The sequence below is a fragment of the Mycetomoellerius zeteki genome, unplaced genomic scaffold (genome assembly GCF_001594055.1).
Source record: "Mycetomoellerius zeteki isolate Tzet28-1 unplaced genomic scaffold, Tzet1.0 scaffold182, whole genome shotgun sequence".
Taxonomy (NCBI): Eukaryota; Metazoa; Arthropoda; class Insecta; order Hymenoptera; family Formicidae; genus Mycetomoellerius; species Mycetomoellerius zeteki.
The window spans coordinates 527,430-544,901 of NW_017256778.1; the positions used below are offsets into that span (position 1 = coordinate 527,430).

Here is a 17,472-nt window from a genome sequence, read left to right on the forward strand (position 1 = left end):
AAAGATAAATCCAAACGTATATACTTATGTATTTGAATATTTTATTAGATTTTATAATAATGAGACTATCTTATCAAGATGAACTAAAGCTGCATGCAAAATCCTAGCACACTATCATACTTAATAGAGTTCCCCCACACGATACCATGTACGTCGTATATAAGATAAATATTATTCGTGTGGGTAGCAATTGACAGTCAGTCTCCGACGAGTAACGTCAGGCATTTTAATATAGCGCCATATACATATTCAAATAATAGATTAGTCTAGCAGGCTGCTCATTACATTCTTCAAGTTCAGTATTGTGTGTATGTGCACTGTGTAAACACAATTAACATTATGATATACATAATCGTTTTATTGATAGCAGGTACTCTAAGTCTTTATTATCTTCTCTTCAAAGATTTAAATTATTTCAAGAAACATGGAATACCGTATGTGAAGCCTCTTCCCATAGTAGGAAGTATGGGACCAACTTTCCTCCGTCGTCAATCAATACCTGACTTTATCAAATCGGTATACGATTTATATCCCGACGCCAAGTACGTCGGCTTATACGATGTAAAAAATCCAATTATAATGCTTCGCGATCCTGAGCTTATTAAATCCGTGACATTGAAACATTTTGACATGTTCATGGACCATATTAGTTTCATCGATGAAAATCAAGATCCAGTTTTTGGAAAAAATCTCGCCGCCCTTCGCGGAGAGAGATGGCGTGAGATACGATCTATATTAAGTCCGGCTTTCACGTCCAGTAAAATGAAAAGTATGTATAAACTGATGTTCGATTGCGGTGTCGACTTTGGCAGTTATTTGGCTCAATTACCACCAGAGGAAAGGATAATGGAAATAAAAGATGTTTTCACAAGATTTACAAACGATGTAATCGCTACTTGCGCTTTTGGCGTTAAAGTAGATTCTATGAGAAATCGAAAAAATGATTTCTATGTGTACGGCACGGAGGTAACCAATTTTACAGGAACTTTAATTTTTTTAAAGTTCTACATACTTAGAACTTTGCCCTGGCTTGCACGAATATTTAAACTGACATTCGTTCATGAAAAGATAGCGAATTTTTTTCAAGAGCTTGTAAAAACCACTATAAAAGCTAGAAATGAAAATGGTATTGTTCGTCCAGATATGTTACAATTGATGATGGAGAGCAGAGGTAAAGATGGCAAGACAAAATTAACTATCGATGATATGGTATCACAGGCGTTTATTTTCTTCTTTGGAGGTTTCGAAAGTACTTCAACGTTAATGTGTTTTGCCGCTCACGAAATCGCGATAAATCAGAACATACAGAAAAGACTTCAAAATGAAATTGACCAAGTCTTGGAAGATACGAATGGGCAAGCAACTTATGAAGCGGTTAATAACATGGAATATCTAGATGCTATAATTAATGAGGCTTTGAGGATGTACCCGGTTGCTGTGATGTTGGACAGATTATGCTTGAAAGATTTCGAGCTACCACCGCCGTTACCAGGAATAAAACCTTTTACTATAAAGAAAGGACACGGCATATGGATACCGGTTTATGGACTTCATCGTGATCCTAAATATTTCGAAGAGCCGGAGAAGTTTGATCCTGAGCGATTTCTTGGTGAACGGAAGAAGGACAATCTCAACTGCGGAGCCTACCTTCCTTTTGGTCTTGGTCCCAGGATGTGCATAGGTAACAGATTTGCATTGCTGGAGACGAAGGTTCTACTTTTTCAATTGCTAGCACGTTGTGATTTAAAACCTTGCGAGAAGACATCGGTACCGATCAAGATCACTAAGAATAGCTTTTTTATGAAACCTGAAGGTGGTTTCTGGTTGAGTGTAGTGCCGAGGAAAAACACACATCACACTATTACAGCTAATGATATCAATGGGACATGCTAGATGTAAAAAGATAGAAATTAATTTGTCTAATCAAATCTTTAAAATTTATAATTAAATTAATACTATCTTCTTATTTTTGGTTAGTACCATAATACTGATTAAAAAGGAAAATTTTTAAAACAGATTATTGTACAAGTATAATCAAGAAGAAAATTATATCGTTATACATACATAAAAACTGAAAACTGATATTGTGTATATATACTCATATATATTTTAAAAAACAGGCAATATTAGTTAGGAAAGTTAATTAATGTTATCATATTGTGTTAATATTAATTTTAGAAACTACTACAGTAATTCACTAATTTATAGCATGTAGAAAAGTATACATTCTTGAATAATATGTCTGCTGTTTAATTGGATTATTTGGAAATATGCTCAGAAAATCGTGCTAAAAACAATCTGATGAATTTGCAAAAAACTAAAAAATGTTTGCAAATTTTTATATGTTATATATGTTATATAATATTACAGTATATAGACAAGAAATAAAACTAATATTCCTGATATATTTACCTATACAAGTAATATATTTTATTAAATTTTTTATAATCTATCGTTTCATTTAAAATATAATAGCTGAAGATGCTGAATGAAGAGCAAAAATAAAAGAGAAGAAAAAAATTCGCTATCGAAGATATAATGTTGTAAACATTTATTTTTCTCTTAATTGTCTTTATAGCAACTCAATACTGATTAAGTTTCACAAAACTATCATCAACCGTGATATCCTAGATAAGTTTGGAAGCAAAATCAATAATATATATATTGAAAGATTCAAACAAAAAACATTGTTGCGAAGCAATTTATAGAATGAAAGTTCTTTGAATACTGTAATTAACAAAACTCAAAATGTATAAGTAGTATTGAACAGAGCATAAGTATATGTAAAGCTTTTCAAATTATGATCTTTTGAAAAAACTTTACTATAAAAGAGAACAATCATCTTATGATATGAATTTATATGACTTTAAGATAATTTCAAGCACTTTAAAGGATCGCAAAATTCGATTCTGAACGAATGCATTCTGAACGATTTCACAATAGACGGAGATAAGATAATTTTAACTCTGATGTTTATCTATCTTTCGATTTAAGCTGGACAATATGTACAAATGATAAATTTATGTTCTTTGAAACGAAAATGTTGTTAATTCAATATTGCTTAAGTTTCTCAAAATAAGATATAAAAACTGAGAACAGTTTCTGAATGTGATATAAAAGCATCTATATAATAATTACTTTAGCAACAGATATCCTAGCAATGAGTTTTGTAATCTAATTGATTGTAATTATAATGTCAAATAAAAAGATATCATTATAGTATATAATATTTTAAAAAATATTTTCTGTATATATTATATAATTATTGTATGATTAACATAACGTTGATCTGAAAAAATTTCTTAATTGTTAAATATATATATGTCGTTCATTCGTTTTATTTTCATACCTAAAACTTCTTATTTCATCAAATGATAATTTTAATAAAAATTGAGTAGATACATATATATACATTATTTTAATAGCTTTATTTGTAAAAATATAGTTATACTAAATATTTTCAACTGCAATTAACAAAAAATTTACATGTATGAACAAAAAATAAGAATATTACAAATATTAAGAGGAAAAAAAATAAGAGATGAAAGATAAAAATGAGAAAGTCAAAAGAATACAGTTATAAATTTTTTAAATGTATAAAGACATATTCCATGAAACAGTTCAGATTTAGTATTGTAACAAATACCAATTGTCAGGATTCTGCGTATCATGTCTGCGACAGAATTTTGCATTGACCAAAGAGGATCTGCATTGGTTGCACGTTCTCTCATGCAGTTGCATGGTGGATATAACAGTCGTATAATGTATTCGGCTACGTGATTGGGCGTTTCCAGAGACACGATACGAGCTTGTGAATGCCACTTTAATGAGCGGTCGGAACGTTCCCTCGGCGACCATTGCTAAAGGAATCGCGACTCGTAGTCTTCGACAGACAAACCAGTTTCTATCAAATAAGATGCTTGCGTGACGCGCCGTTGCTAGTGAACCAACTGGACACTTTGTTGTATTTGATCCACTTGATCATTAGACGCAGTTATCCTTCGCTGCTACGGGAAGTCCTTGTAATTTAGATAATTAGTGGCCGACTGAGCCACTTAATTATCATTAGTCGAGTTCTACATCTAATGCATTCTAATGAGCAAGATAACAGCTAAAAAGACAAGAAAAATTTCTACATTTATATCTCGTAAACTAGTCAGAAAACAACAAAATATATATTAAAGAAAATAATAAAGAAAACAATATTTTTTTAAACAGTGTGTGTATAATCTAAACATTAATAATCTCATTTTTAGACCGTACATGTGAGAATACAATCGATAAACTAGAACCCTATATCAGTCGAAGCTAGATCTAAACATGTTAAAAATGATAATTACAGAAAGAAGACTAATTACAAAAAGTAACAGAGTATATAAATTATTTAATAAGTGGTCTTATGTTTTTTTCATAAAAAAAGTATTTTGTAAGTTAAATAAAATTTGATATACATAAGTAGTTTGTAGCGCGATTATCTTGATAAAAGTAGTTATTATCAGCTTTCCGAGATGTGTATTCGAAGAAGTATTTTCTGACTCGATAAAAGTACCCCTTCTAATCTAATTCACTTACTGCCGTTGGAAAGGGACCGCATGTTGGAGAAGGGCCAAGAATTGATGAAGTGGAGATCATAAGGGTGGCGCGAAACGATGTATTGTCTCGCTACGAAGAAATTGAACAAGGTAAGTGGCAAAAACACTCTTACAATTATTTTCGGAGTTCCTCACACTATGCTATTTACTTGTACTGCAAAATATGCATTCTACCAAATGTTAAAACTAAAAAGTTAACCGATTAAATCGATTTATCATACTTATTATTATTAATACAGAAATTTATCTCTAAAATTTTATCGTTAAATTTTATCTTTTACTATACAATATTTTATTTAGTCCTGCAATGATTATTCAAGAGCATACTAGTTCTACAATTTCATTTCTAAGTATTTTGAGCTATAAGCAAATCTTCTTTTTACAATCCCGCATTCACTAAGATTACTAAGTTGTTAGAACTGTTATGACTCAACGCTTCACGCACAATAATTTGTCATTTGCAATTATTAACATACATGCGCAACACAGTATATAAATTATTTTACAGATATAATATTACAAAAGTAATTGTGGACAAGTATAAAAATGTGATCGATTGTACGTCGGCCTTATATATAATAGTAAATACTTAGTTATAAATCTTGTAAATTCAACGATTCTAATTAAAACGCATTATAAAATATGTAATAATAATCTGTCATTTTTTGTCTACTTAAATAAAACATATACTGAATACATATGTACATTAATATGATAAAATAAAAAATCTATCTTTTAAATGAAAAAAGATACTCATATAATGTTAAATTAAAGTTAATATAATCATATAAATTGCTATAAATTAAACAAAATTACAAAAAAATAAATTAACTCTTCGCGGACAATGTAAAATTTTATCCAACCACAGTCTAAGTTTTCAAATTTCAGTGCAAATTTTTATATTGTTACGGTATTGTATAAAAATTAAAAAAAATTCTCACATACTTATGAAAGCCTTAACAACAAATTTTTATCGTCACAAAAGTTGGATTATATTTTATTTATTATTGAAATTGAAGAGGCTCCGTTAGCTGCATTCTTGGATCTTATTTTTAATAATTTTTAATGATATTTGGACATCGCTGAGGATGGCTCGAACTGAGCCGAAACGTCCGATTTCATCATATTAGTTGTAAGGTCTATGAAATACATTGTTAACGTATAACGCTTTAATAACTGCGTCTTAATTTTTTGCTCTCAATCGCCTGTTATTGATTATATATTTTATTGTTAATCTCGAGAGCTCAATTTTATCTTAAATTTATTTATTTGTATTTTATTTATTTTTTAACGATTTTTAAAGAATCACGCACTATCATACAGAAAAAGTGGCTTTGGTCAAATTAACTAAAATATTATATTGACTGCAATAGTTTTATTATGAGATACTGATTGAAAGTTTCCTTAGACAAAATTATCAAATGGAGAGAATTTTGTAGCACCATTTGATAGCTGCTCTTTTGGAGCTAATCGGACTGTAAAATATCTTTATCAACTAAACTGTTTATTTTTTGGTAACTAACTGTACCTTAATATAATACTTTTATGCACAGAATAATGAGATGAATCATTTAATGTAAAAAAATGCATACATAGTTATTTGAACGCATACATAGTTATTTCTAAAAAATATGTAATTTGTAAATATATATATATATATATATATAAAAATTAATTTAGTTATCCAGAGTTGCTCAATGTGTATATTTTATATAAAGTATTATACTCTGTGTTATTTAATAATAAATATATCTATACATTATTTATTCTCATCATTTTCTTCTTTTTGTTTTTACAAAATCTATATATCAATGAATTATAAAAAATATTGTATGAAGAAAATTAATACACTTCTATAAATAGAAATTGCTACAATCTCTCTATCTCTTTTGCAATTGCTACAATCTCATTAAATTATATTTCAACACTTTCAATATTACTAATTATTAATATTTGCGACTAATAACTTCAAAATATCTTGAACTTATTATTATTACATACATATAATATTATAAAATGTACGTTCATGAAGACGCATGACAATTTCTGTTACAAAAAAATAATTTTTATTATAAATGTAGTTTTTTGTAGTAGCTATATTGTTATCATTTGAAACATTTTATAAAACTTAGCTATATATCCATTACTGTATAGACTCCAGCACAGGATGCATATCTTTTCTACGCTGAATGTTCAACCAGAATCCATTTTCCGGCATCATCACCAGAGTTTTGCTGAGTTTTATTGGAGATGTAGTTTTCATGGAAAATTTCAGTTCACATCGCGCTAATAAATGAAACAGCAAGATTTTGACTTCCAACAGGGCAAACCTGTTAGCTATGCACATTCTTGGTCCTAATCCGAATGGCATATAATACAAAGAATTGTGCATTTGGTTGTTTAAAAATCTTTCTGGATCAAATTTTTCCGGATTATCATAATACTTTTTATCACGATGAATTGCGAAAATCGGAATCCAAAAAGTCATACCCTTCTTCATGGTAAAAGGTTTCTCGTCCGGCAATGCGGGTGGTAATTCATACGTTTTCTCGCACGTTCTTTCTAAGAAAGTGACTGGTGGATATAATCTGAGAACCTCGTTTATCACCGCATCTAAATATTCGAGCCGATTAATAGCTTCGTAAGACACTTTTCCGTTCGATTCCTCCAAAACCTTGTCGATCTCTTGTTGTAATTTGTTTTGAACTTCTGGATTAGCTGCGATTTCATGAGCTGCGAAGGATATCGCGGTTGAACTTGTTTCGAAGCCACCAAAGAAAAAGACGAACGCTTGCGCAGTCATGTCGTCGATATCTAGTTCTCTATGACTTTCTTTACCTCTGATATCCATCATTAATTGTAGCATATCCGGACGTGTAATGTGTTCCGTATCACGAGTGGCAATTGTAGTCTTTATAATATCCTTGAAGAAGTTTAACACATAATCGTTTATAAGCTTTAAATTGAGAATTCGTCCAAGACTTGGAAAAGTTCTAAGAAAAATAAATTTCAGACTGCGACTCCCTAAGAAACTAGTCGCTTCCTTGCCGTAAACATAGAACTTGTTCGTTGGATCTTTCATAGAGTTGATCTTGATTCCGAAGGCACATGTGGCGATGACATCATTCGTATATTTAGAAAAGGCATCTTTCATGTTCATATCACTTTTATCCGCTGGCAATGTCGACAGAAATTTAGCAAAATCTACAGCACATTCCGACATCAATGTGAACATCATTTTCATTTTGCTGGATGTAAAAGAAGGACTCAACAGAGTTCTCACGTTCCGCCATTTTTCTCCGCGAAGAGAAAACAAATTTTTCGCAAGTAAAGGTTGATTCAATTCGTTAAAACCACGACGATTTGGAAATGCGTCGAAATTTTTAACAAGGATAGTCTTAATGAGTTCCGGATCACGAAGCAAGAAGATTGGATTTGTCGTGACGTAGATTCCAAAATACTTTGCGTCTGGATTAAAATTGTACATCTTGAAGATAAAATCGAAGAATGACATTCGATTAAATATAACCGATATCATGGATCCGAATATTGGAACGGGCGGTACATGGATCACACCATGTCTTTTAAAGAAATTAAAATTTCTGAAAAGATAATAAATGCTGATCACACCGATCACTATCGATAACAATATAGACCAGTATTCCATGGTAAACTTATTTGAAAAGCTCTTTATGATTTTTGTAAATATATGATAAAATTTGACTGACTAAAGAGTGTTAGTGATACTTCCAACGCGAATCGTTGCAGACAACTGTTCATAAAGCAGTTACTATCTCGTAATATATACCAGTAATATGTCAGTAATCTTACTTGGAATTCTGATGCAAGTTTTCAAGCTGACATTATATAAAATCGATCATCATTACTATACTTTGTTTGGTGTAAATTAATAAATCTTGGATAATATTCTCTTTACTAAAATTTATATAATATGCAATATTAATATAATAACATCTAAATAGCTATTTATTGTGTATGCTAGACATTGTTATATAAACATATAGGGATGTGTAAAATTAAATGCTTATGTAACAGTAAAAGACAAATAAGAAGCTCATGATCTCATATTCAATTTGCAATTAAAAATACTAATGCATATATATAAATTTTTGCACTTAATGTTATTAGTGTCATATTATTTCTAAATAATACATAAAACGGTATATATTCGATTAAAAATATTTTTTATTGAAATATTAGCATTTGATAATATAAAATCAAATAAGATGAAAAGTAAATATATATATATATATAAAATTAATATATATAAAATTAAATATACATAAAATTAATTTTATTAAAAGAAAACGCACCAATTTCCAATTGAAGAAAAAAAATATAAATATAGTTTATATGAGAACAAAGTTTTATCAAATCTTATATCTTATATAGTGCTATATATAAGACTCTGTTATTTTATTTTATTTTATCTTGTATTTCTTACTTGTATAATTATCTGTTACACATCTACTTTTTATCACTGCTTGTTGATACGAAATAAGTATCATCATTAAAGTTATCATATTTACGTAACAAGTTAACGCAGCATGCAATTTATGAATCTGATGTAACTGCATGCAATGCTTTGGTTTGATAAAAAATTATTATTCCCCTACACGGAATAATTTTCTTAGAATTTATCCTGAAAATATGGTAGTCCTGAGACAACGCTTATCGTTCGATTGTATTTCGAAGAATTTTATATAAATTTCTCTCATTCATTAATAAAATTATAATAAAATATAAAATAAGTTTGATTAATTTTACTGAAGTGCATGGTAAAAATCTTTGAAATATTGTATTGTATAAGTATCATATTTTCAGGGTAAATTAAAAAAAAAATTCTCTCCGTGTGTGTACTTAATATCAATACACATACTTATTCGTCGACTTTATCGGTATTCAAATAATAAATTACGTAGAATGATTGTGCAACGTTCCGTAGGTCATATATGGAATCTAATAAAATTCACGTAGGGGTAGGTACGTTATACATTACATATTGGCTACGTTTAACCGTGCATTTAGGCCGCGGCCTATACGATAGATGTTCTTGTTTATCCTGTAGGTTAAACAAAGACACCTATCGTATAGGTCGCAGACTAAGCGTACGGTGTAAACGTAGCCATTATGTCGAAGTATAAACCTAAGTCAATTGCAAATAATTGTCAGCGGACTACGTAACGTGTAACAATATACAGGGTGTTAGTTAAGTATGTTGCCATACTCAACAGAGCGATTCTTTCGTTTATTTCAAGTAAAAAAGTCCATATAAACATGTGTCCTAAATGGCTTAGTTTCCGAAATAAAAAAATTTAAACGTGTAGTAATAATCCGTTTATTTAAAAGAAATACAGCTTGAACTAGTCAAAAACTAGTCAAAAACAGAAAAACAGAAACAGGCTTGAGTTCTTCTGATGAAATAAAACAATTAGATGAATTGTTGAATGTCCACTTTGCGCCATGATACATCCATCGAGCCTTCTTCTCAAAGATTGACGTACACGTTCAAAGATCAGAACTGAGATCTATTTTTGATTTTATGACTTTGACTTTGTCATTTTGTTTACAGTTGTGCGAATGATAACTCACGTGAAGCAAGGCATATTTATGCAGGAAGATATCTCCAACACAATTTACTATTTTGTCAAACATTTGCGAACATTCACCTGTATTTCGGAAACTAAGCCGTTTAGGACACATGTTTATATGGACTACTTGAAATAAACCAAAAAATCGCTCTGTTGAGTATGGCAACATGCTTAACTAACACCCTATATATGTGTTGATAAAATACGTAACAGCTTTTTTATTTATAATGTTTTTGATAGTAAATTATATATATAGATTATTATTAGTGATTTTTACTGATTTTTTGTAACAATTTCAATTTTACAACTCTATGATGTCCACTTTTCTCTACCCACATCTTTGATTCTATCATAAGTGAAATCATTTTGACCTTGATTTCTATCATGCGAATGAGAACATATCATTCGGATAATCATTCAATTAACTCGATTGCTTGATAAGTATTGCTCTCAGTGAGTGAAGTTAAAAACAAGATTACTATATGCTGAAGTGCGCAATGATCTTAAGTTCTATAACAATAACAATATATATAAAACAAGAGCAAATGAGAGCTATTACATGGTTATTAGTAATATATTATTTAATTAATTATTATTCACAGTCTATACAGTTATTATAAACAATTGTTGACGTTTTGGTTATATTTTTTCAGCCATCTTCTAAATAATAAATACATTAATTAAAAATTAAAATTTAAAATTTAAAATTGAAGAATGAAGACACCTTCCCATCGAACTTGAGTGTTCCAACATTTCAATTTTGTGAACTTTTCTGTTTCTCAATTTTTAGGCTGGTAAGATCTATATGTACGAAGTTGTTTTTTAGTTCTGTGAGATTGTTAATTCTTAATAACTCACCGGTTCTAATGAGGAGAGTGCAACTCCATTATAATTAAGTATACATATATGTATCTAATGAATAACCCCCCATTTAAAATATATAATAATTAAACGTATAACAAATTTTTTTTTATAAAACAATTTTGATAAAATTTTCAAGAATTAAGATGCATCTTATAGAATGGTTTTTAATGATTTATGAGATGAAAGACATGTAAGGAAAAGTAAATAATAATAATAATAACAATAATTTTTATTTTTTTTATTTTGGTAACATGAAATTGTTCTTGAAATTATAATTAATAATGATTATTTAGCATCTTATTTTTCTACTTTAATGATCCGTTTGATAAATCGTGTTTTTGATGTATAAAAGAAATATGTACCTATATAAAAATATGTACCTATAAAAAAATATTGCTATGTAATATCGTATTCTCTATATCTACTTATTATACACATATTTTATGTTTAAACACATTTCGTTTTATATATCGCTGTAAAATATAACGATTATTAATACCAATAACTTGTTATGTTTAAATGAAAAATAATGTTCTATCTCTTTTATATATTGTACAGATTTATATATATACTATATATATATATATATCATCATCTTTACGCAATTTTTTAATACATTATATAACTTTCCTACAATATTCTTTCGTATTCTAATAATTATATAAAAATTTTTTGTTTCGTATGAAATTTCATCGTAATAATTCGTATTATATTTAAAATAATTTAAATTTCATTCTGACATAGAAATTTATACATTTAAATTAATGCATAAAAAATTTCATCACATCAATTATTTATTGATAATACTAAACAATATAAATGATAAATAAACAGATTAAGAGTTAATATTACATTCAATTTCCATGAAACGTTAATGATAAAAAAGAAATAAAATTATCAGCAAATGAAAACATTATTGCTTTGTAGTTGATTCGATTATTTTAACGAGAACTTTATTTAAAATAAAACTACGTGCGCATATCCAAATCAGTTTAAGTGTTATTTCTCTCGGTTAAATGATATTACGTCGAATTCATATCTAAATATAAATAAATGCAAAATTTTGTATAATAACAATAAATGCAAAATTTATTAGCAATTCTTTTGAATTTAAATATGGCCATTAGGCGCACTATCATTAACAACGTTAGAGGATACACTAGTATTGTCTCTCGCTTGGATCTTTAGCCAGAATCCTCCTTCTGCTAGCATAGCGAAATTTGTTTTGCTCAATTGCAACGGATGCGAAGTTTTTGCGCACATTTTTAATTCGCAACGAGATAATAAATGGAATAACATCACTTTGGTCTCCAATAATGCAAACCTGTTGCCTATGCACATTCTTGGTCCAAGTCCAAATGGAATATATGCAGCTGAATTTATGTCTTTCTTATTTTCATCCAAAAAGCGTTCGGGATAAAACTCGTCCGGTTTCTCGAAATATTCTGGATCCCGATGTAGACCGTAAACAGGGAACCAAACGTTCATTCCTTTCTTTAAAAGGAAAGGTTTGTCTCCAGGCAATGCTGGAGGTAGCTCAAAATCTTCCACATTTATCCTGTCCAGAAAAGCAGCTATGGGCCATTTTCTAAGAGCCTCATTGATCACCGCATCCAAATACTGCATTCCGTTTAGTACTTCATAGGTTAAATCCCCGTTGTTTGTCTTGAGAGCATCGTCTACCTCGTCGCGCAGTTTTGCCTGTACGTCTGGATTCACGGCAATTTCGTGAACAGTGAAGCACATCAAGGAAGAGACAGTATCAAAACCGCCAAAAAAGAAAATAAATGCCTGCGCGGTCATATCCTCGATAGTCAGCTCCTTTTTAAGTCCTCTTTTTCCTCTGGTCTCCATCATCAATTGCAGCATATCTGGTCGTACGATATTTTTTGTGTCTCTGATGTCTATCGTGCTCCTTACGAGATCTTTGAAAAATTCACCTATGCGATTGCTAACAAATCTAATACCCAACATTTTGGCGACATGTGGCATACTTCTAGTTATGTAAAATTTTATGGTGCGCAGAGTGCCGAAAGTCGTAGCTTCTTTTCCATAAACGTAGAACTCGTTGTTAGGATTCCTCATAGAATCGACGCTGACACCAAATGCGCAAGTTGCAATTACATCATTTGTGTATCTAGTAAAGCAGTTCTTCATTTCTATAATATTTTTGTCTGCAGGTAAATTGGCAAGATAGTCAGTAAAATTGGCAGCACAATCGGACATCAATTTAAACATGGTTTTCATTTTACTAGAAGTAAAAGCCGGACTTAGTAAGGTCCTCACATCTCGCCACCTTTCACCACGAAGCGAAAACAAATTCTTGCCGAACAGAGGGTCGTTAGCTTCGTCGACGAAAGCGCGATGATCGGGAAACGTCTCGAAATTCTTAACGCCGATGGCTTTGATGAGATCAGGATCGCGAATCATTACGATTGGATTCATACCGTCAAAATAACCAACATATTTGGCGTCTTTATTTAGGTAGTAGACTTTTTGAATATTTTCAGCCAGCGATATCTGCCGTAAAAAAACTGGCCCCATATTACCCACGATAGGCCATGGTGGTATGTGTGCAATCCCATATTTCTTAAAAAAATTTAAATTTTTAAAGAAATAATAATAAATGGCAATGGCACCAGTTAATAGAGACAACAATATCCAAGTGTCCATGATGATTATGAAGTTGACGTTTCAATATAGCACGTTAATCGCGTTCTGTCTCGATGTTGCTAGATCACGAGTAAACCAATGACTGTTGCGGTTGAGAGAATTATTTCCTTTTATATAACTGATGCATTTGCTCGCTTTACGTAATATGACATGTGATTACTATTATCGTGGACGGAAAGCGAAAGTGAGAACAACTATACCATACTGATAGCGTAACTTAATCTCAATAAAATAATCTCAATTATAAATCTTTTTAGCTATAATATTAGAGTTCAGATCTTGATGTTTGTCTTCTTTTTCGGTTGTAAGAGAGTTTCTTAACACATCATGTCCAATAATAAAATTTCATACGTCAATTTTTCAAATTTCTTTATACAACGAACTGCTCGTTTAACAGCGAGATTCTCGTTAAATCATAAGTGTTCCAATATGGTCAAAAAAGTGAATATATTACATCAATGCAATTAAACTAATCAGTAAATTACATAAAAGAAGTTAATGAAATTGTGACATTTATATAACGAGAACTTACATCCATGGTGTATAACAGTTCTTTAACATTTAACATTTTAACAATTAAACGGAGTTCTAATAACATACGATTTCCAAGGATGACTAAGATGACAGTGATATTCATACTTATTATATAAGAAGAGCTATAATACGATATATGTAAAGCGTTCGCTATTGATTACATTGTGAGATTTCATATCAAAATAAAATCCATCAAGCATTTCAATATCTTTTTTACAATTTACATCGTTTTCCTCTTCTTTTATGTGAATCATTTCTATGTATAATTAATCTTTTATTGTAATTATATTAAATATCTAATATTTTCACCCCTTCCCAATCAAAAATGTTATTTGTCTCTAGAATGTGTTCTATAATGACTGAATGCTTTGATGGATCTAATTTTATGTTATATATATATATATTATATTGATGTGTTCTTTAATTCTGATTACGTAGTTTCCTTTTTTGTTTGTCTTACGTATGAACTATTACAATTTTTGCAATTAATTTTATAAATTACGTGATTGTTATTGTACAATTTTATTTTACTTTTTTGAGTCTTCATAAATCTACTAAGTTTATTTAAACTTCGAAAACCTAGCTATTGTAGTTGTGGATCTATTTATGAAAGATGTTGCTACTTCTAATAGATACCTGTAACATAAGGAACCACCATATACTCTTTTTTTTATTGTTTCCTTCTTATTTCCTTCTATTTTATTATGATGAATATTTATTTTATTTTTTAACCTTCTATTTATAATATCAAAAATGAAACCTAGAGAGTTACAAAAATAGGTTAAAAAATTATCTAACAACATATTAATGCATAATTCAATATTTTTACTATAAAATGAAGGATAAAATAACAAAATGGAACGATCTATTAGACTGCAAATGGTTCCTATTGTCTGGTATTTAGGATGGTTTGAATAGAAAGATAAATAACATTCAGAAGAAATTTCTTTGTGAAACCAATCTATGATTATTTTGTTAACTTCAATGTTCAACGAGATGTCCAAAAAATAATTAATAGTTATCACGAGCGCCTGAAATTCACTGCTGAAGTGGAGGTTAACCATTGTCTTAATTTTTTGTTAATATCTATTTTTGCAAAATGTTCATTATTTATGGATTCAATAAGTTATGATTTTAATGACCCACGCAATTCGATAAACAATTTGTCGAAACATTTATTTTTAGTATTGTTCAGTAAATTGTTTTGCTCATGCAAATATAACATGGCAGAAAATTGTATGAAATATAATAAATATGAAGAATTGTTGCTCATATAAAATTATTTATAAAACCTTTAGAGATTTCATATATTTTTAAATATCTTTTGATTACGTGTCTATTTTTTTTAATGTCTATCTTTTTCTTAAATTAAATGTTTGCAGACTACAACATGTAGACTGATTATATATTTCAAATGACTTTTCTTTTTGATTCGGTAATGTAATATTAAAAGTAGATCTCGTCGCTTTTTAGTCTTATTCTCGGGTGTATTTGCTTTGTCGGTGTGATCTCTTTTCCCAAGTCCGATCTATACTAGATTGCCGGGTAATACCGCAGGTTATTTGGCTTTCTCTCTTAAACACCGTGGAACATCGCCTTGGATCCAGGATATTGCGAACGATGGGATCACTGTACGGAAACAAAGCCAGGCACTTAGCGGCAAATTAGCGATGGCTAGGGGCGCCACTGTCGCTCTTCATTACACCGATACCCTCCTACCTTCTACCTCCTCAACCCCTCCCATGATATCCCCTAACTCGGTCTAACCCTCTTAACCTCGTCCAGACAATGCACACGCCATCCGTTCTTTGCGTATATCGGCAAACGAAATGTCGATTGTGTGTGAAAATTCTTTAAATTATGATAGCTTTATTTCTTCCCTTTTGTTACTTTCGCCCACAATATCTTAATCCAAATATATTCATGTAATTCTCATATCGCAATATTCTTCGTATATGTACATTATTTATTTCCTATATTTACTATATTTACTATATGTATAATATATGTATAGCTTAGCACTGATAAATTATTATTATATATTACATTGTTATTGTTACACCCATAATTTATTTCCTGATTCAAAATTTTCGGACAGTACATGCATACCATTCGCGATTGAAAGTCGACAGAAAGAAACATTACTTAACGTATAGAAATCTAAAAATCTACTTCAATTATAATCTTCGAAATAATTTTGTTATCTTGCTGGAATTTTAAATAATTAGATTAACTAAATTTAAAAAAGATTAAAAATAGACTTTTTTGCGATTAGATAGTTTTTCAAGTAAATAGCATTAAATCCTGATAAATTGTTATAGTCATAGACTATTTCAGTTGGCAATGTAAAACACATATAAATTGAATTAAACATTTATTTATCAATGATTAATATAAGATGATTACAAAAGGATGTTTCATCAATTTATATTGAATGCAAGTAGTGACATGTAAAAAATTTAATTTAAACATATAAATGAGGTATTCCACGTCAAACCGAGCGCCTTTGAAATATAGTCATTTTTAATTTTTTAAAAATATGCTGACATATTCTACAGATAAAAATATGAGACACGTGTTTCGCGAAAAAAATTTTGAGATTTTTTTTGTGAAGTTATTTACGCTTGTAAGTTGCAGAAATTCATAAAAAACATCGCTCATGTGAACATTCAAATTATTATATCATCGAAACCATTAGTCGTACAAAAAATGCAAAAGACCAATTTAAAAAATCTTAAATTTTTTAGAAATCTCAAATTGTTTTCACGAAACACGTATCTCATATATTTTACAAAAAAATTTAAATTTTTTTGCGAAATACGTGTCTCATATTTTCATTTGTAGAATATGTCAGCAAATTTTAAAAAAAATTAAAAATGATATTTCAAAAGTGCTCGAATTGACATGAAATACTTCAAATGCGAGAGAAAGCTTGACATAAATTTTCGCTTCTAACATTGTCTAACAATTATCATCAGAAACCAAGAATCTTAAAGCCAAGATTATAAGTAAAGAATATTTATAAGTGTTACGGAAATTAAAAAAATTTCATCTCGAGCGTTTTGTCGATGAATACTTTTAAGGGTATCAAACTGTAGAAATGAAACCTCAGCAACGCGAAGCACGGATGGATTCGTTCCTGGGGAGAAATACGAGAACGTGCCAAACGACGAGTGGCGAGACGGAGAGAACAGAAA

The 17,472-nt window shown here is 29.8% G+C and overlaps 3 protein-coding genes across 3 annotated transcripts; 1 reads left to right on the top strand and 2 right to left on the bottom strand.

The window, feature by feature from the left end:
• The first annotated feature begins 202 nt into the window (after window positions 1-202).
• On the top strand, window positions 203-1,931 carry LOC108721759 (cytochrome P450 9e2). The gene has a single exon (XM_018446496.1). The coding sequence runs from the start codon at window positions 340-342 to the stop codon at window positions 1,891-1,893; it is 1,554 nt and encodes a 517-aa protein (XP_018301998.1). The 5' UTR covers window positions 203-339; the 3' UTR covers window positions 1,894-1,931.
• A 4,767-nt stretch (window positions 1,932-6,698) lies between these two features.
• Window positions 6,699-8,351, bottom strand: LOC108721761 (cytochrome P450 9e2-like). Its single transcript, XM_018446498.1, has one exon. It carries the CDS (start codon window positions 8,257-8,259, stop codon window positions 6,736-6,738), a length of 1,524 nt encoding a protein of 507 aa, XP_018302000.1. The 5' UTR covers window positions 8,260-8,351; the 3' UTR covers window positions 6,699-6,735.
• Window positions 8,352-12,022: 3,671 nt separating this feature from the next.
• On the bottom strand, window positions 12,023-13,814 carry LOC108721805 (cytochrome P450 9e2-like). Its single transcript, XM_018446569.1, has one exon. The coding sequence runs from the start codon at window positions 13,739-13,741 to the stop codon at window positions 12,179-12,181; it is 1,563 nt and encodes a 520-aa protein (XP_018302071.1). The 5' UTR covers window positions 13,742-13,814; the 3' UTR covers window positions 12,023-12,178.
• Window positions 13,815-17,472: the final 3,658 nt, after the last annotated feature.